General features: G+C 41.5%; 1 protein-coding gene across 5 annotated transcripts in view; it reads left to right on the top strand.

Annotated features, from left to right (window-relative positions):
• LOC121277368 (protein unc-13 homolog B-like) overlaps positions 1 to 14,301 on the top strand; it is a 710,648-nt gene that overhangs the window by 572,309 nt on the left and 124,038 nt on the right. For all 5 annotated transcript variants that reach the window (XM_041186756.1, XM_041186790.1, XM_041186765.1 and 2 more), the window contains 4 exons: positions 311 to 426; positions 10,897 to 11,060; positions 12,448 to 12,598; positions 13,475 to 13,543. In XM_041186756.1, the coding sequence (XP_041042690.1) occupies positions 311 to 426; positions 10,897 to 11,060; positions 12,448 to 12,598; positions 13,475 to 13,543 (500 nt within the window). The remainder of the gene's footprint in view (positions 1 to 310; positions 427 to 10,896; positions 11,061 to 12,447; positions 12,599 to 13,474; positions 13,544 to 14,301) is intronic.

Genomic DNA, 14,301 nt, shown 5'->3' with positions numbered 1-14,301 from the left:
ATGGGAAGTGTTAAGCCATGTGTTATTCTGCTACAAAAATTGAATTGTGCACCTTTAAGATCAAAAAATCTATTTGCTGTTAAATAATCAGAGCCCCTGATCAATCAGGATTCAATTCTCCTGCAAGCCTTTTAGCTTTGTTCTAACTATGGCCAAAATTTCATTGTCTTGATATTTTAGTTTTTTTTCACAGCTGGGAGGACTTGAGGGTGATTCTTTTTCACTTGAACTCTGCATTGTGGTGAACTATTCATTAATGTGAACATCTGTAAGGAAAAAGTATTCTGAGTTAATTTGTTTTCTTTTCTAGAAAAAAGAACAGATAAATCTGCAGTCTCAGGTGCTATTCGACTGCAAATCAGTGTTGAAATCAAAGGTGAAGAGAAAGTTGCTCCCTATCATATCCAGTATACTTGTCTGCATGAAGTAAGTTCAATACATAAGAAGTATGCATGACTGAATGATAATAGAAATGAACTGTTACCAAATGCTAATTTTGTAAAGTGATTAATCATGTGTGTTCTTATGAATGTATATTAGTATTGCTGAAAAAAGACATTTTGTCGAAGTTTTTCGTCTTGCACTCATTAGGACAGTTGCACAGGTACCAATGTCAGGGGAAGCAACAACTTTATACTGTATGAGAAGGGAGTGCTGATTGGTTGGCAAGTGGAGTCTGATTGGTAGAGGCGCTGCTGTGGAGAATGTACCAGTTAATGGTGACTGACAGTCAACTACCATTTTTGAAATTTCGACCAGGCAGCTTGACTCTGATTGGTCAAGGTATTGCCCTGAGGAATGAACCAGCAAATGACTATCATATATTTTGTTTAGCTGAAACAGGTGCAATGTTTGTACATGTTCTTTCTGTCTGCCAAGAGCAGGGCCGGTGTATTAATATATGTAGCTTCCAGTACACGCATATGTGCTACACTGTGAGCCCAAATGCAAATGTATGTTATTGAGTACTGGATATAATAATTTTTGTAAAATGTGATGATCAGTAATCCTTTTTGTAGACTTCTAAAAATGTGATGTTATATTGATTGTGTGTCATGTTATTTACATCACAGGATACCAGGTTATTTTTAGTACTAAATTAACGAAAACTACATGATGTTGTATGTAATATCATTGTGTTGTGACCTGAGAGATTGGAGGCAGGTCAACAAGCTATTTTAAAGGTTGTGTCTAATTTTCCAAGTCAAAACATGAGCAAAACAGTGCATTAGAGCATTTCACATCTGGGTTCTGAATGAATTCACGTCCAACCTGGATTGATGGGCTAGTTGTGTTTGTGTGTCTCTGTCAGCCTCTCCCCTTGTGTGTGCTCTCTCTCCCCTTCCCCACAATGACTTGGTTCACAGCTCATATTTGCTCCTAATTTACCATTCTCACACAAAACATAAAGATAGCTAGTGTGAGAAATGAGAAATTTTATACAAGACTCGCACATCTTTTATGTTAAGGTACAGAGATGGAAATCTTTATTGTGCATTGGACCATGTTGTACCTAATGTGGGACTGTTAGTTCCTGACACTAGGTGCCCAAATTGGAAACAAGCCTCATTCCTAACCACCGCATTCTTTACTTGAATGAGCACACAATTCATCAAACAACATAAATTCAACATAAATAAACTGTCTTGAAAACTTGATTGAATTCCTCTGTAATGTGGCGCACCTAAAGCAAGAGGACTGAGAATTTAAACTGTAATGAAGAGGGTGATTTTCCAAACATAGGGCTAGGCATTTTGGTCGTATTAAAATTGTTTCTTTCTATGATATTAATTTTGAGTTATTATTTGAGTTTTGCTGCATGGGAACAATGAGTTTAATTTCCTCACACTTTCAGTACAAGAACATTTGAGGAAAACCTTTAAGAGTTATGAGTCTCTGGAGCTGGTTGAAGGAAAAGAGAACAATGGAATATGGGAACATGGCCAGCACATGTGGACTAGATTTTTTTGAAAAAGCTTTCAAATTTGAAACCTGGGAACAAAAATATGTCATTTAATTCTTTTGGCAGATTGTGTTCTTTGCATATGTATAAACATATGGTGGCAGGTACTCCCTGCTATTGGTCTTTCTTAGTTCAACCTCCTGTGATTTTCCGAAAAATGTTTAATCCAGCATGGATTAGAAGTAAAATCAGCAGTTGTCCCTCTGGCTCAGTCAGTTTATCATGGGAGTGATTGAGCCCCATAGAGCACAAATTTTCAGATATAATTCCCTGTTTGTTCAGTTAACTGACCTTAGTTGTGTGGGCAGGATGGGTATTACAGCCAAGACCAATGTCCCTACAACAATGACTTGCATTTATAGCATTTTTTATTTATGAAGAAAAACTGCTGAGGCCTAGTTTTTAAATCTTTCAGCGGTTCCCTGAAGTATTATCTTTTATAAAGTTGAATAGATCTTGATTGTTAATGCTATCTTATCCCTGCTGGTATAGCTGAATCTACCATAACCTCTAAAATTCATGATCATCTTTACAGCATTTTGAACTGTGCTCAGTTGAGGATTTTGGGAGATGCTTTCTTGGCAGTATATCAGTTTTCCTGATTGCCTGAGCATTGATTTGACATTGATAGCAAATGAGAACTGGCAGCTTTAAACACAGTTTTCAGTTCTCTCTTTAACATGGCTTGTCGATTCTCGTGTCTCGCGCACAATGTCTATTTGAAGAATGGGTATAGCCTAACTGAACCGAAGAAGAGCCATATCGTGACAAAAGCACATTCTTTTTAGATACACGAATTAAACAAATTGCATTTATAAAGAGTCTCACTGTGCAAGGAAACATCTTGGCACACAGGACAATAAGAAGGAAAGAATGTACACCAGCATGGGGAAATGGGAGGAGAATAAAGATATTAAAATGGGGAATCCAATTCTGTGATTTAAGACGATGCCATTGAATGCAGTAAGAATTGTTCTGATTACATCTGAAATGTTAACCCTGTTTAGAAACATAGAAAATAGGAGCAGCAGTAGGTCATTCAGCCCTTCAAGACTGCTCCGTCATTCAATATGATTATGACTGATGCTCTGTCTCAACACCATTCTCCCGTTCTCTCCCCATACCCCTTGATGCCTTTAATGTCTAGAAATCTATTTCCTTCTTAAATATATTCAGTGACTTGGCCTCCACAGCCTTCACCTCCAACAAGAGAGAATCTAACCATCGCCCCTTGACATTCAACAGTATTCCCATCACTGAATCTCCCACTATCAACATCCTGGGGATTACCATTGACCAGAAACTGAACTGGACTAGCCATATAAATACTGTGGCTACAAGAGCAGGTCAGAGGCTAGGAATCCTGTGGCAAGTAACTCACCTCCTGACTCCCCAAAGCCCATCCGCCATCTACAAGGCACAAGTCAGGAGTGTGATGGAATACTTCCCAGTTGCCTGGATGGGTGCCACTCCCACAACACTCAAGAAGCTTGACAGTATCCAGGACAAAGCAGCCCACTTAATTGGCACCACATCCACAAACATTGACTTGCTCCACCACCAATGCACAGTAGCAGCAGTGTGTACCATCTAAAAGATGCACTGCAGGAATTCACCATGGCTCCTTAGATAGCACCTTCCAAACCCACGACTGCTATCATCTAGAAGGACGAGGGCAGCAGATACATGGGAACACCACCACCTAGAAGTTCCCCTCCAAGTCACTCACCATCCTGACTTCGAAATATATCGCCGTTCCTTCCTTGTTGCCGGGTCAAAATCCCGGAACTCCCTTCCTAACAGCACTGTGGGTGTACCTACATCACATGAACTGCAGCGGTTCAAGAAAGCAGCTCACCACCTTCTCAAGAGCAACAAGGGGTGGGCAATAAATGCTGGCCCAGCCAGTGAAGCCACAGCCCGTGAATGAATTTTTAAACAAACCTCTGAGTGAAGAAGTTTCTCCTCAGCTCTGTCCTAAATGACCGAATATGTATCCTGAGACTGTGACCTCCTTGTTCTAGAAACCCCCAGCCAGGGGAAACATCTTCCCTGTATCCAATCTGTCCAACCCTGTCAGAATTTAATATGTTTCAAAGAGATCTCTCAAATTGTAAACTTCAGTGAATATAGGCCTAGTTAATCCAATCTCTCCACATAAGACAATCCTGCCATCCCAGGAATCAGTCTGGTGAACCTTTGCTGCTCTCGCTCTATGGCCAGTATATCCTTTCTTAGGTAAGGAGACCAATACTGCACCCAATGCTCCAGGTGTGGTCTCACCAATGCCCAGTACAGCTGCATCCTAGCTCCTGTCCTCAAATCCTCTTGCAATGAATGCCAACATACCATTTGCCTTCCTAATTGCTTGCTGCACCTGCATGCTTGCTTTCAGTGACTGGTGGACAAGGATACCCTGGTCCCTTTGTACATTAACATTTCCCAAGCTGTCACCATTTAAATAATACTCTACCATTCTGTTTGACCTACCAAAGTGAATAACTTCATACTTATCCACATTATATTGCACCTGCCATGTATTTGACCACCCACTCAACCTGTCTAAATCGTCTTGAAGCCTCCTTACATCCTTTTCACCGCTCATTCCTACCTAGTTTTGTGTCGTCAGCAAACTTGGAAATGTTACATTTGGCTCCCTCACCTAATCACTGATATATATTGTGAATAGCTGGGGCCCAAGCACTCATCCCTATGGTGCCCCACCAGTCACTGATTTCCACCCTGAAAAAGTCTAATTTATTACTCTTTTATCTCCTGCCTGTCAACCAATTCTCAATCCATGCCAATCCCATGTGCTTCAATTTTGCACACTAACCTCTTATGCGGGACTTTATTAAAAGCTTTCCAAAAATCCAAATACACCACATCCACTGGTTCTCCCTTACCTATTCTACTGGTTATGTCCTCCAGAAACTCCTGCAAGTTTGTCAAACATGATTTCCCTTTCATAAATCCATGTTGATTTTGTCTAATCCCATTGATATTTTCTAAGTGTCCTGTTATCACATCCTTTATCATAGATTCTAGCATTTTTGCTATTGTTATAATTCCCTGTTTTCTCCCTCCCTCCTTTTTTAATTAGTGCGGTTACATTAGCCACCCACCAATCTACTGGGACAGTTCCAAAATACAGAATTTTGGAAGGTGACCACCAACACATCCACTATTTCCATGGTCACCTTCATTTATGTCCTGTGATGTAGATTATCAGGCCCAGGGATTTATTGGCCTTCAGCCCCAGTAATTTCTCCAGCATTTTTCTTTTACTAATGTTAATTTCCTCAATTCATCCTCCTCATTAGACGCTTGATTCCCGAGCATTTCTGGGAAGTTATTTGTTTCTGCTTCCGTGAAGACAGAGTTAAAGTAGTTGTTTAATTGCTCTGCCACTTCCTTGTTCTCCATTATAAATTCTCCCGTTTTGGATTGTAAGGCACCTATATTTGCCTTCACTAATCTGTTCCTTGCAAGTTTACAATCATACTGAATTTTTCCCCTGTTAATCAATCTCCTGGTCTTCCTTTGATGAATTCTAAACTGCACCCAATCCTTATGCTTGCTACTTTTTCGAGCAACTTTATATGACTCCTCTTTGGATCTAATACTATCCTTAATTTATTTTGTTACCCATGGTTGGGCTGCTTTACCTGTTGTGTTTTTGTGCCAGAAAGGAATGTATAACTGTTGCAATGCACACATTTGTTCCTTAAATATTAGCCATTGCCTATCCTTTTAATTAAGTTCCCAACTCACCCCTCATACCTTTGTAGTTTTCTTTGTTTAGAATTACAACCCTCGTTTCAGATCGGACAACTTCACTTTCCATCCTAATAAAGAATTCCACCGTAATATGATGACTCTTCCCTAAAGGACTCTGCACAGCAAGATTATTAATTAACCCTTTTTCATTGCACATTGCCAAGTCTAGGACAGCCTGTTCCCTACTTGGTTCCTCGATGTACTGGTCTAAAAAAACCATCTCATATGCACTCCAGGAAATCATATGCCATAGTATTATTGCTAATTTAGTTTGCCTGTCTATATGCAGATTTAAGTCACCCATGATTACGGTAGCACCCTTGCTACATGCATCTCTAATTTCCTATTTATTTCTGTCCCCTACCTTAGCACCACTGTTTGGAGGCCTCCAGACAACTTCTACCAATGTTTTCCAGCCCTTGTTGCTTCTTAGCTCCACCTAGACGGATTCTATATCTAGATTTTCTGACTCAATACCCTTTCCCTCTATTGCACAAGGCCGCCCCACCTCCTTTTCCTTTTTGCCTGTCCGTCCTAAATATCAAATACCCTTAGATATTCAGTTCCCAGTCTTTTGGTTTTATTCATTCATGGGGTGTGGGCTTTGCTGGCTGGGCCAGCATTTATTGTCCATCCCTAATTGCCCTTGAGAAGACGCTGGTGAGCAGCCTTCTTGAACCGCTGCAGTCCAAGTGACATAGTGCTGTTAGGAAGGGAGTTCCAGAATTTTGACCCAGTGACAGTGAAGGAACGGCGATAAAGTTCCAAGTCAAGATCGTGAGTGAGTTGGAGCGGAACTTCCAGGTGGTGGTGTTCCTATCTATCTGTTGCCCTCATCCTTCTAGATGATAGTGGTTATGGGTTTTGAAGGTGCTGTTGAAGGAGCCATGGTGAATTCCTGCAGTGCATCTTTTAAATGGCATACCCTACTGCTACAGTGCATCAGTGGTGAAGGGAATGAATATTTGTGGATGTAGAGCCAATCAAACATACTGCTTTGTCCTGGATGGTGTCAAACTTCTTGAATGTTGTGGGAGCTGCACTCCTCCAGGCAACTGGGGAGTATTCCATCACACTCCTGACTTGTGCCTTGTAGATGGTGGACAGGTTTTGGGGAGACAAGAGGTGGGCTACTCATTGCACGATTCCTAGCCTCAGTCCTGCCCTTTTAGCCACAGTATTTAAATGGCTGGTCCAGTTCAGTTTCTGGTCAATGGTAAACCCCAGGGTGTTGATAGTGGGGGATTCAGTGATGGTAATGCCATTGAACATCAAGAGGCGATGGTTGGATTCCCTCTTGCTGGAGATGATTATTGCCTGACAAATGTGTGGCGCGAATGTTACTTGCCACTTGTCAGCTCAAGCCTGGATATTGTCGAGGTCTTGCTGCATTTGGGCACAGTATGAGTCGTGAATGGTGCTGAACATTGTGCAATCATCAGCGAACATCCCCACTTCTGACCTTATGATGGAAGGAAGGTCATTGAATAATCAGCTGAAGGTGGCTGGGCTGTGGACATTACCTTGAGGCATCACGCCCTGGAGCTGAGATGACTGACCTCCAACAGCCACAACCATCTTCCTTTGTGCTAGGTATGACTCCAACCAGCGGAGAGTTTTACCCCTGATTCCCATTGACTCCAGTTTTGCTAGGGCTCCTTGATGCCACACTCTATCAAATGCAGCCTTGATGTCAAGGGCAGTCACTCTTACCTCACCTCGGGAATTCAGCTCTTTTGTCCATGTTTGAACCAAGGCTGTAATAAGGTCAGGAGCTGAATGGCCCTGGCGGAATCCAAACTGGGTGTCAGTGAGCAGGTTATTGCTAAGCAAGTGCTGCTTGATAGCACTGTTGATGACTCCTTCCATTACTTTACTAATGATGGGGTGGAAACTGCGCAAGCATGACCCACAAGTCCCTGTTGCTTGCCATTTCAACACTCTACCCTGCTCTCATGCCCAGATGTCCATCCTTGGCCTGATGCAATGTTCCAGTGAAGCTCAATGCAAACTGGAGGAACAGCACCTCATCTTCCGACTAGGCACTTTACAGCCTTCCGGACTGAATATTGAGTTCAACAACTTTAGATCATAAACTCTCTCCTCCATCCCGCCCCCTTTCCGATCCCCCTTTTTTCCAATAATTTATATAGATTTTTCTTTCCCCCCCATTTCCATTATTTCTACCTTTTAGCCTATTTCGATCCCTTCCTCCCACCCCACCCACTATCTGTACCTTGTTCACCCTGCTTTCTACCCTTAATGTCAGCTAATTGCACATTTCTTAGCTAATATCACCACCGTCATCACCTCTTGATCTTTTTGTCTATGACATATTTTGGCAATCTCCACCTATCACTGGCCCTCTATCCAGCTCTACTTGTCCCACCCTCCCTTAAACCAGCTTATATTTCACCTCTCTTCTATTTTTCCTTAGTTCTGATGAAGAGTCATACGGACTTGAAACATTAACTGTATTCCTCTCCGCAGATGCTGTCAGACCTGCTGAGTTTTTCCAGGTATTTTTATTTTTGTTTTTGTTTTGGATTTCCAGCATCTGCAGTTTTTTGCTTTTATTTTATGGTAACTGGCTGGGTTGGACTTGTCCTACTTTTTGTGTACAGGACATACCTGGGCAATTTTCCACATGGCCAGGTAGATGCCAGTGTTGTAGCTGTACCGGAACAGCTTGACTAGCGGTGTGGCAAGCTCTGGAGCACAGTACTATTGTCAGAATATTGTCAGGGCCCATAGCTTTTGCAGTATTCAGTGACTTCAGCTGTTTCTTGATATCACATGGAGTAAATCGAATTGGCTGAAGACTGGCATCTGTGATGCTGGGAACCTTCAGAGGAGGCCAAAATGGATCATCCACGCAGCACTTCTGGCTGAAGATTGCAGCAAATGCTTCAGCCTTGTCTTTTGCACTGATGTGCTGGGCTCCCCCGTCATTGAGGATGGGGATATTTGTGGAGCCTGCTCCTCCAGTGAGTTGTTTAGGTGTCCACCACCATTCATGATTGGCAGGATTGCAGAGCTTAGGTGTGATCTGTTGGTTGTGGGATCGCTTAGTTCTGCTTATCACTTGCTGCTTATGCTGTTTGGCATGCAAGTAGTCCTGTATTATAGCTTCATCAGGTTAACAACTGATTTTTAGGTATTCCTGATGCTGCTCCTGGCATGCCCTCTTGCACTCTTCGTTGAACTAGGGTTTATCCCCTGGCTTGATGATAATCGTAGAGTGGAGGATATGCTGGGCCATGAGGTTACAGATTGCGTTCAAATACAATTCTGCTGCTGCTGATGGCCCACAGTGCCTCATGGTTGCCCAGACTTGAGTTGCTAGATCTGTTTGAAACCTATCCTATTTAGCACATTGGTGGTGCCACACAACACAATGGAGGGTATCCTCAATGTGAAGGTGAGACCTCATCTCCACAATGACTGTGCAGTGGTTACTCCTACCGATACTGTCACAGACAGATGCATCTGCGGCAGGCAAGTTGGTGAGGATGAGGTCAAGTATGTTTTTCCCTCTTGTTGGTTCCCTCACCACCTGCCGCAGACCCAGTCTAGCAGTTAAGACTCAGCCAGTTAAGTCAGTAGTGATGCTACCGAGCCACTCTTAGTGATAGACATTGAAGTCCCCCACCCATAGTACATTCTGCGTCCTTGCCATCCTCATTGCTTCCTCCAAGTTCATGTTCAACATGGAGGAGCACTGATTCATTAGCTGAGGGAGGGTGGTACATGATAATTAGCAGGATGTTTGACAATGTTTGACCTGACGCCATGAGACTTCATTGGGTCCGGAGTCGATGTTGAGGACTCCTTCCGACTGTATACCACTGTGCTGCCACCTCTGCTGGGCCTGTCCTGCTGATGGGACAGGACATATCAAGGATAGAGATGTGGTGTCTGACACATTATCTGTAAGGTATGATTCCCTGAGGATGACTATGTTAGGCTGTTGCTTGACTAGCCTGTAAGACACCTCTCCCAATTTCGGCAGTAGCCGAAGTGAGGAGGTCTTTGCAGGTTCGACATGGGCCTAATGCTGGAAAATGGGATTAGAATAGTTAGGTGCTTGTTTGACCAGTGCAAACTCGATGGGCTGAAGGGCCTTTTATTGTGCTGTAGACCTCTATGACTATGAGATTGCCGTTGTTGTTTCCGGTGCCTAGGTCGATGCTAGGTGGTCCGTCTGGTTTCATTCCTTAGTTGTAACAAACCGCTCCAAAGTTACAAAAGAGTGGCTTGCTGGGCCATTGCTAGATGGCCATTGCTAGACCAAAGGGCATTTTAGGAGTCAACCACATTGTTTGTGGGTCTGGACTCATGTGTAGGCCAGACCAGGTAAGGATGTCAGAGTTCCTTCTCTATAGGGCATTAGTGAACCAGATGGGTTTTTACAACAATTGTTTCATGGTTATCACCAGGTTTTTATTGAATTCAAATTCCACGAGCTGCCGAAGCAGTATTTGGACCCCAGATCATTATCCTGGATCTCTGGATTACTAGTCCAGCGACAATACCACTACGCCATCACCTCCATCCTGGTCACCCTGCAGCCATGTCTCCATAATCGCAATCATATCGTACCTGTTTACACCTCTCTCCACTGTTAATTCTTCTACCTTATTGCGAATGCTCCATGTATTCAGATACAGTGCCTTTATATTTGTCTTTGTAACAATTTTACACATTTTTTTGTACTATGGCCCTATTTGCTGCCAGCCTTTGTTTCCCCTGCCTTCCACATTTGCTTTCTAGTTTTCTGTCTTTTGTTCCTATCTTTGTTTTCCCCTTTTGTGTCTTCCTGCTCAGATTCCCATCCCCCTGCCACTCTTGTTCAAACCTTCCCCACAGTATTAATGAATGCCCCTTCAAGGATATTGCCCCAGTCCTGCTCAGGGGTAACCTGTCCAGCTTGTAGAGGTCCCTTCTTCCCCAGAATCTGTCCCAATGCTTCAGGTATCTAAATCCCTCCCTCCTACACCATCCCTCCAGCCACGCATTCATTTAGTCTATTCCTGATCTTGCTAGCACCGTCAACCGTTGGGCATGAATGAAGAGTGCTTAGTACTCTGGATTACTTGCTGTCCCCTTGATTGTTGCTTAATGCTAAGCTTCTCATCATTACTCTTTTCCAGAACCTTTTCCACTCTCTCACAGACCTTCAGAGTAGTGGTGTTGTAAAAATACCAGATGCAAAAGGTGATGATGCATGGAAGGTTTATTTCGATGAGACTGCACAAGAAATAGTGGATGAGTTTGCAATGCGTTATGGAATAGAATCAATTTACCAGGCAATGACGTAAGTTTTAAAACATAATTTTTTTAGGAAGAGTGGTGGTAACTTACAGAAGAAATAAAACCTGAGCGTTCCTGTTCATGACCACACAGTGCAATATATGGAATAGGATTGCAATGGAATGCAGCTCATATGAGACCTAATGGTTCAACAGTTATGGTATGGCATGCCTCTTCATGAACACAATAGCTTGAGAACAGAGATTAGCCCCAACCTTTAGTGGGACAGAAATTGGCAGCCGGGTGCTGAGACAGATGGAAAACTATCCTGGCCTTGGCAGCATGAGGCCAAGGCAGTCTGAAATCCAAAGTCCAATATACATGCACCTGGTTAGTTGCCCACCTCAAACCAGAAGGGAATAGCAGCTGGCCAGCGAATAGAATACAACATGGAAAGAGGTTGGTGCCGGGGACCAAAGACACATAGGGAGGGATATTTGGGAGGAGCCTGCTATTGGGTGATGGGAAAGCCTGAAACCAGCAGGCCTAAATTTTCCTTGTGGGCATGGAGAAGGCTTCCTTATCCCAGAAGGAAAGTAGAGTTGAAAGATTTATCCTCTTCTGGTCCTGTCTCTTCTTCCTGTTAGGTAAACCTGATGGGCCACAAAGGCTTCTCCATCTAAACCACTATTTACGATAGTAGATAAAACCTAATGACAATCTGCATATTTAAAGAAGGACTTCTTAAAGAAGGGTGTTCTTCCTGCCTATTCAGAACAGCAGCTAAAATGGAAGCTTGTAGAAAGGGCATGGGATAAAACTGATTACTCTTTAAGGCAATCTGCCTCCCCACCTGGTTTTTGCCAGGTCAGCAGGATTACAATTACTCATGGCATTTTGGCTTAACAGAAATGAAAAAGCAACAAATAGAATTATTTGAATGTTATTGTGTGATGGGATTTTTTTGTAATTTTCAAGTTTTTGTGAGCGGGAGCAGAGTTAATATCAAGGACATGTAAATTGACTAAAACCATACAAAAGATATATAAAACAGATGATATTTCAAATTGAATTGGCTGCAAGAAGGCTATGAACTTCAGGGTGAGCAGTGAGATGGGCAAAACTATAAATGTTGGTGATCTGAAATATAAACATCTTCGAGAGATAAGATACTTTAATGTGTTACATTGACATCTTCCATCAGAACCGATGTGCTGCAGAAGTGTCTTTACCTGAAATGTTAGCCTATTTTCAGATGCCACCTTACTTACACTATTATTTTGTTTTATATTAAAACTCAAAAGGGACTTTTTTTATTATTACGGATTGCAAATTTAGGCTTTGCTGGAGATTATTTGAAAAATGTAGCAGTAAACTCAAAACCTTTTCTTTTTCCATTATAAGTGAATACTAGATATTAAATACCTAATTGTATACTTCTGCCATTGCAGGCATTTTGCTTGTTTGTCTTCTAAATACATGTGCCCTGGAGTGCCAGCAGTAATGAGTACCTTATTAGCCAATATCAATGCATACTATGCACACACCACTGCCTCTACCAATGTATCTGCCTCTGATCGCTTCGCTGCTTCAAATTTTGGGGTATGTTCTTGCATACAGTTGCCTTAAATGTTTGTGTCACTTGTTTTATTTACATTTTCATCAGCTGTTTTCCTCCCAGTCTATGTTCCTTTCCCATGTTGTACACGGTTTACCAATCAGGGTGTGATCACACAGGCAACTTGCTCCAGTTACAGGTCTGTGGAAGCAGTACAAGGTGACTTTGCCTTTTGCTATTTGTTCCTCTCATGATTTCACACACAGCTTCTCTGAAACCATCTGGATGAGACTGAGAACCTATTGTGTGGGCTGTCATTTAGCACTTGTGCTTTAGTTTGCTATCTGAGTTCTAAATAAATACACATGATTTGTATGTTTTTCATTACTGCAACCTTAAGAATAACTCAGCAGCTTGTGTATGTTATGTAACTTGATATCAAGGTTTTATTTAGAGTATTATTTGTTTTTGCTGCCTACTGCATTATGTTGCAATATTGCATGAAACAGTGTATTTTACATTACACTACTGATTCATTAACTGCCATTTAGCAATTGTTAGGTACACTAATTCATATCATTAAAATCTTTAACAATAACTAGGTGCTGAGAAGAACTCGAACGCAACCTAAGCCATATTTATACTTTGGCTTGAAATAGATGAAAAACGACACAAAGTACAAAACTTTACATACTAGTTTTTGTGATTGAAAGAAGAAGCAGTAAAAATATTTTGAAAAATGTAAACAAGATGAGTAAAGTAATTAAAAAGTAATGGTTTTCCAAATATGTTGCCATACAACAACATAATGATACCTACAACATGCTCTGTCAATTGCAGATGATGGCTTTTAATAGCAAAACATTTTCATTTTTGTACAGTGGTGATTCTAATTATTTCCTTCTGTTTTAACAAATCAGAAAGAAAGGTTTGTGAAACTACTTGATCAACTGCACAATTCACTTCGCATTGACCTGTCCATGTATAGGGTGAGTCTAAATGGTGTTACCTACCTAGTTAGCATAAAATCTGTAAAATACTGCATAATAGTTTCCTCAGTAAATCCTGCACCTTTTCTCGGTAATCCACTGTGACAGAGGAACAGAAAACATGAGACATGGCTTGATACTCAATACCATCATTGCCTATGTCGTTATAAATCATTGCACTTCAGTTGTGCTGTTCATGTTGTTTGCATTTAACAGTAAAAAATAGATGAGTGGAAGTATGTTTCCAGGAGTATTTGTGTTGTGATTCTGCTGACGTTTGCAAACCATTCAAGCTCAACTGTTACAGCTTCTGATGCAATCAGAGCCTCTTCTTGAGTTACTGTTTTGTACCTCGCTGCTTGTTTCCCGTTATTCAAATTAAAAAACTCTCATTTTCACATTCATGAGAAGTTTTTTTTAACATGAACATGTACTTATTTCCTACCAATGGGTCAACTCAGCTATCACAGGATGTAGTAAATGGAAATGCAGCTACGCCAGTAAGTGGAAAACAGTTAGATTTAAAAAGCATCTTTTGATGCCTATGTCATTAACTAATTGGAAAGATGGTAATTGACTGTTATTTTTCCAGCTTTTTCAGTTACTTTGGAATATTGTGGGTTGGGAAAATGTGCAAAAAGCTGCAATATATTAGGGAAACTGACATTATTGAATACATTGGGAGAAAGTTTTGAGAGAAGGCAAACTAAACGAAAGGTGTTGATGAATGTACATTATTGAAGACTGCAGTTAGTTAT

This window comes from Carcharodon carcharias, chromosome 1 (genome assembly GCF_017639515.1).
Source record: "Carcharodon carcharias isolate sCarCar2 chromosome 1, sCarCar2.pri, whole genome shotgun sequence".
Taxonomy (NCBI): Eukaryota; Metazoa; Chordata; class Chondrichthyes; order Lamniformes; family Lamnidae; genus Carcharodon; species Carcharodon carcharias.
Note: the sequence above shows the minus strand (reverse complement) of the source record. Positions and strands in the feature narration are given on the sequence as shown.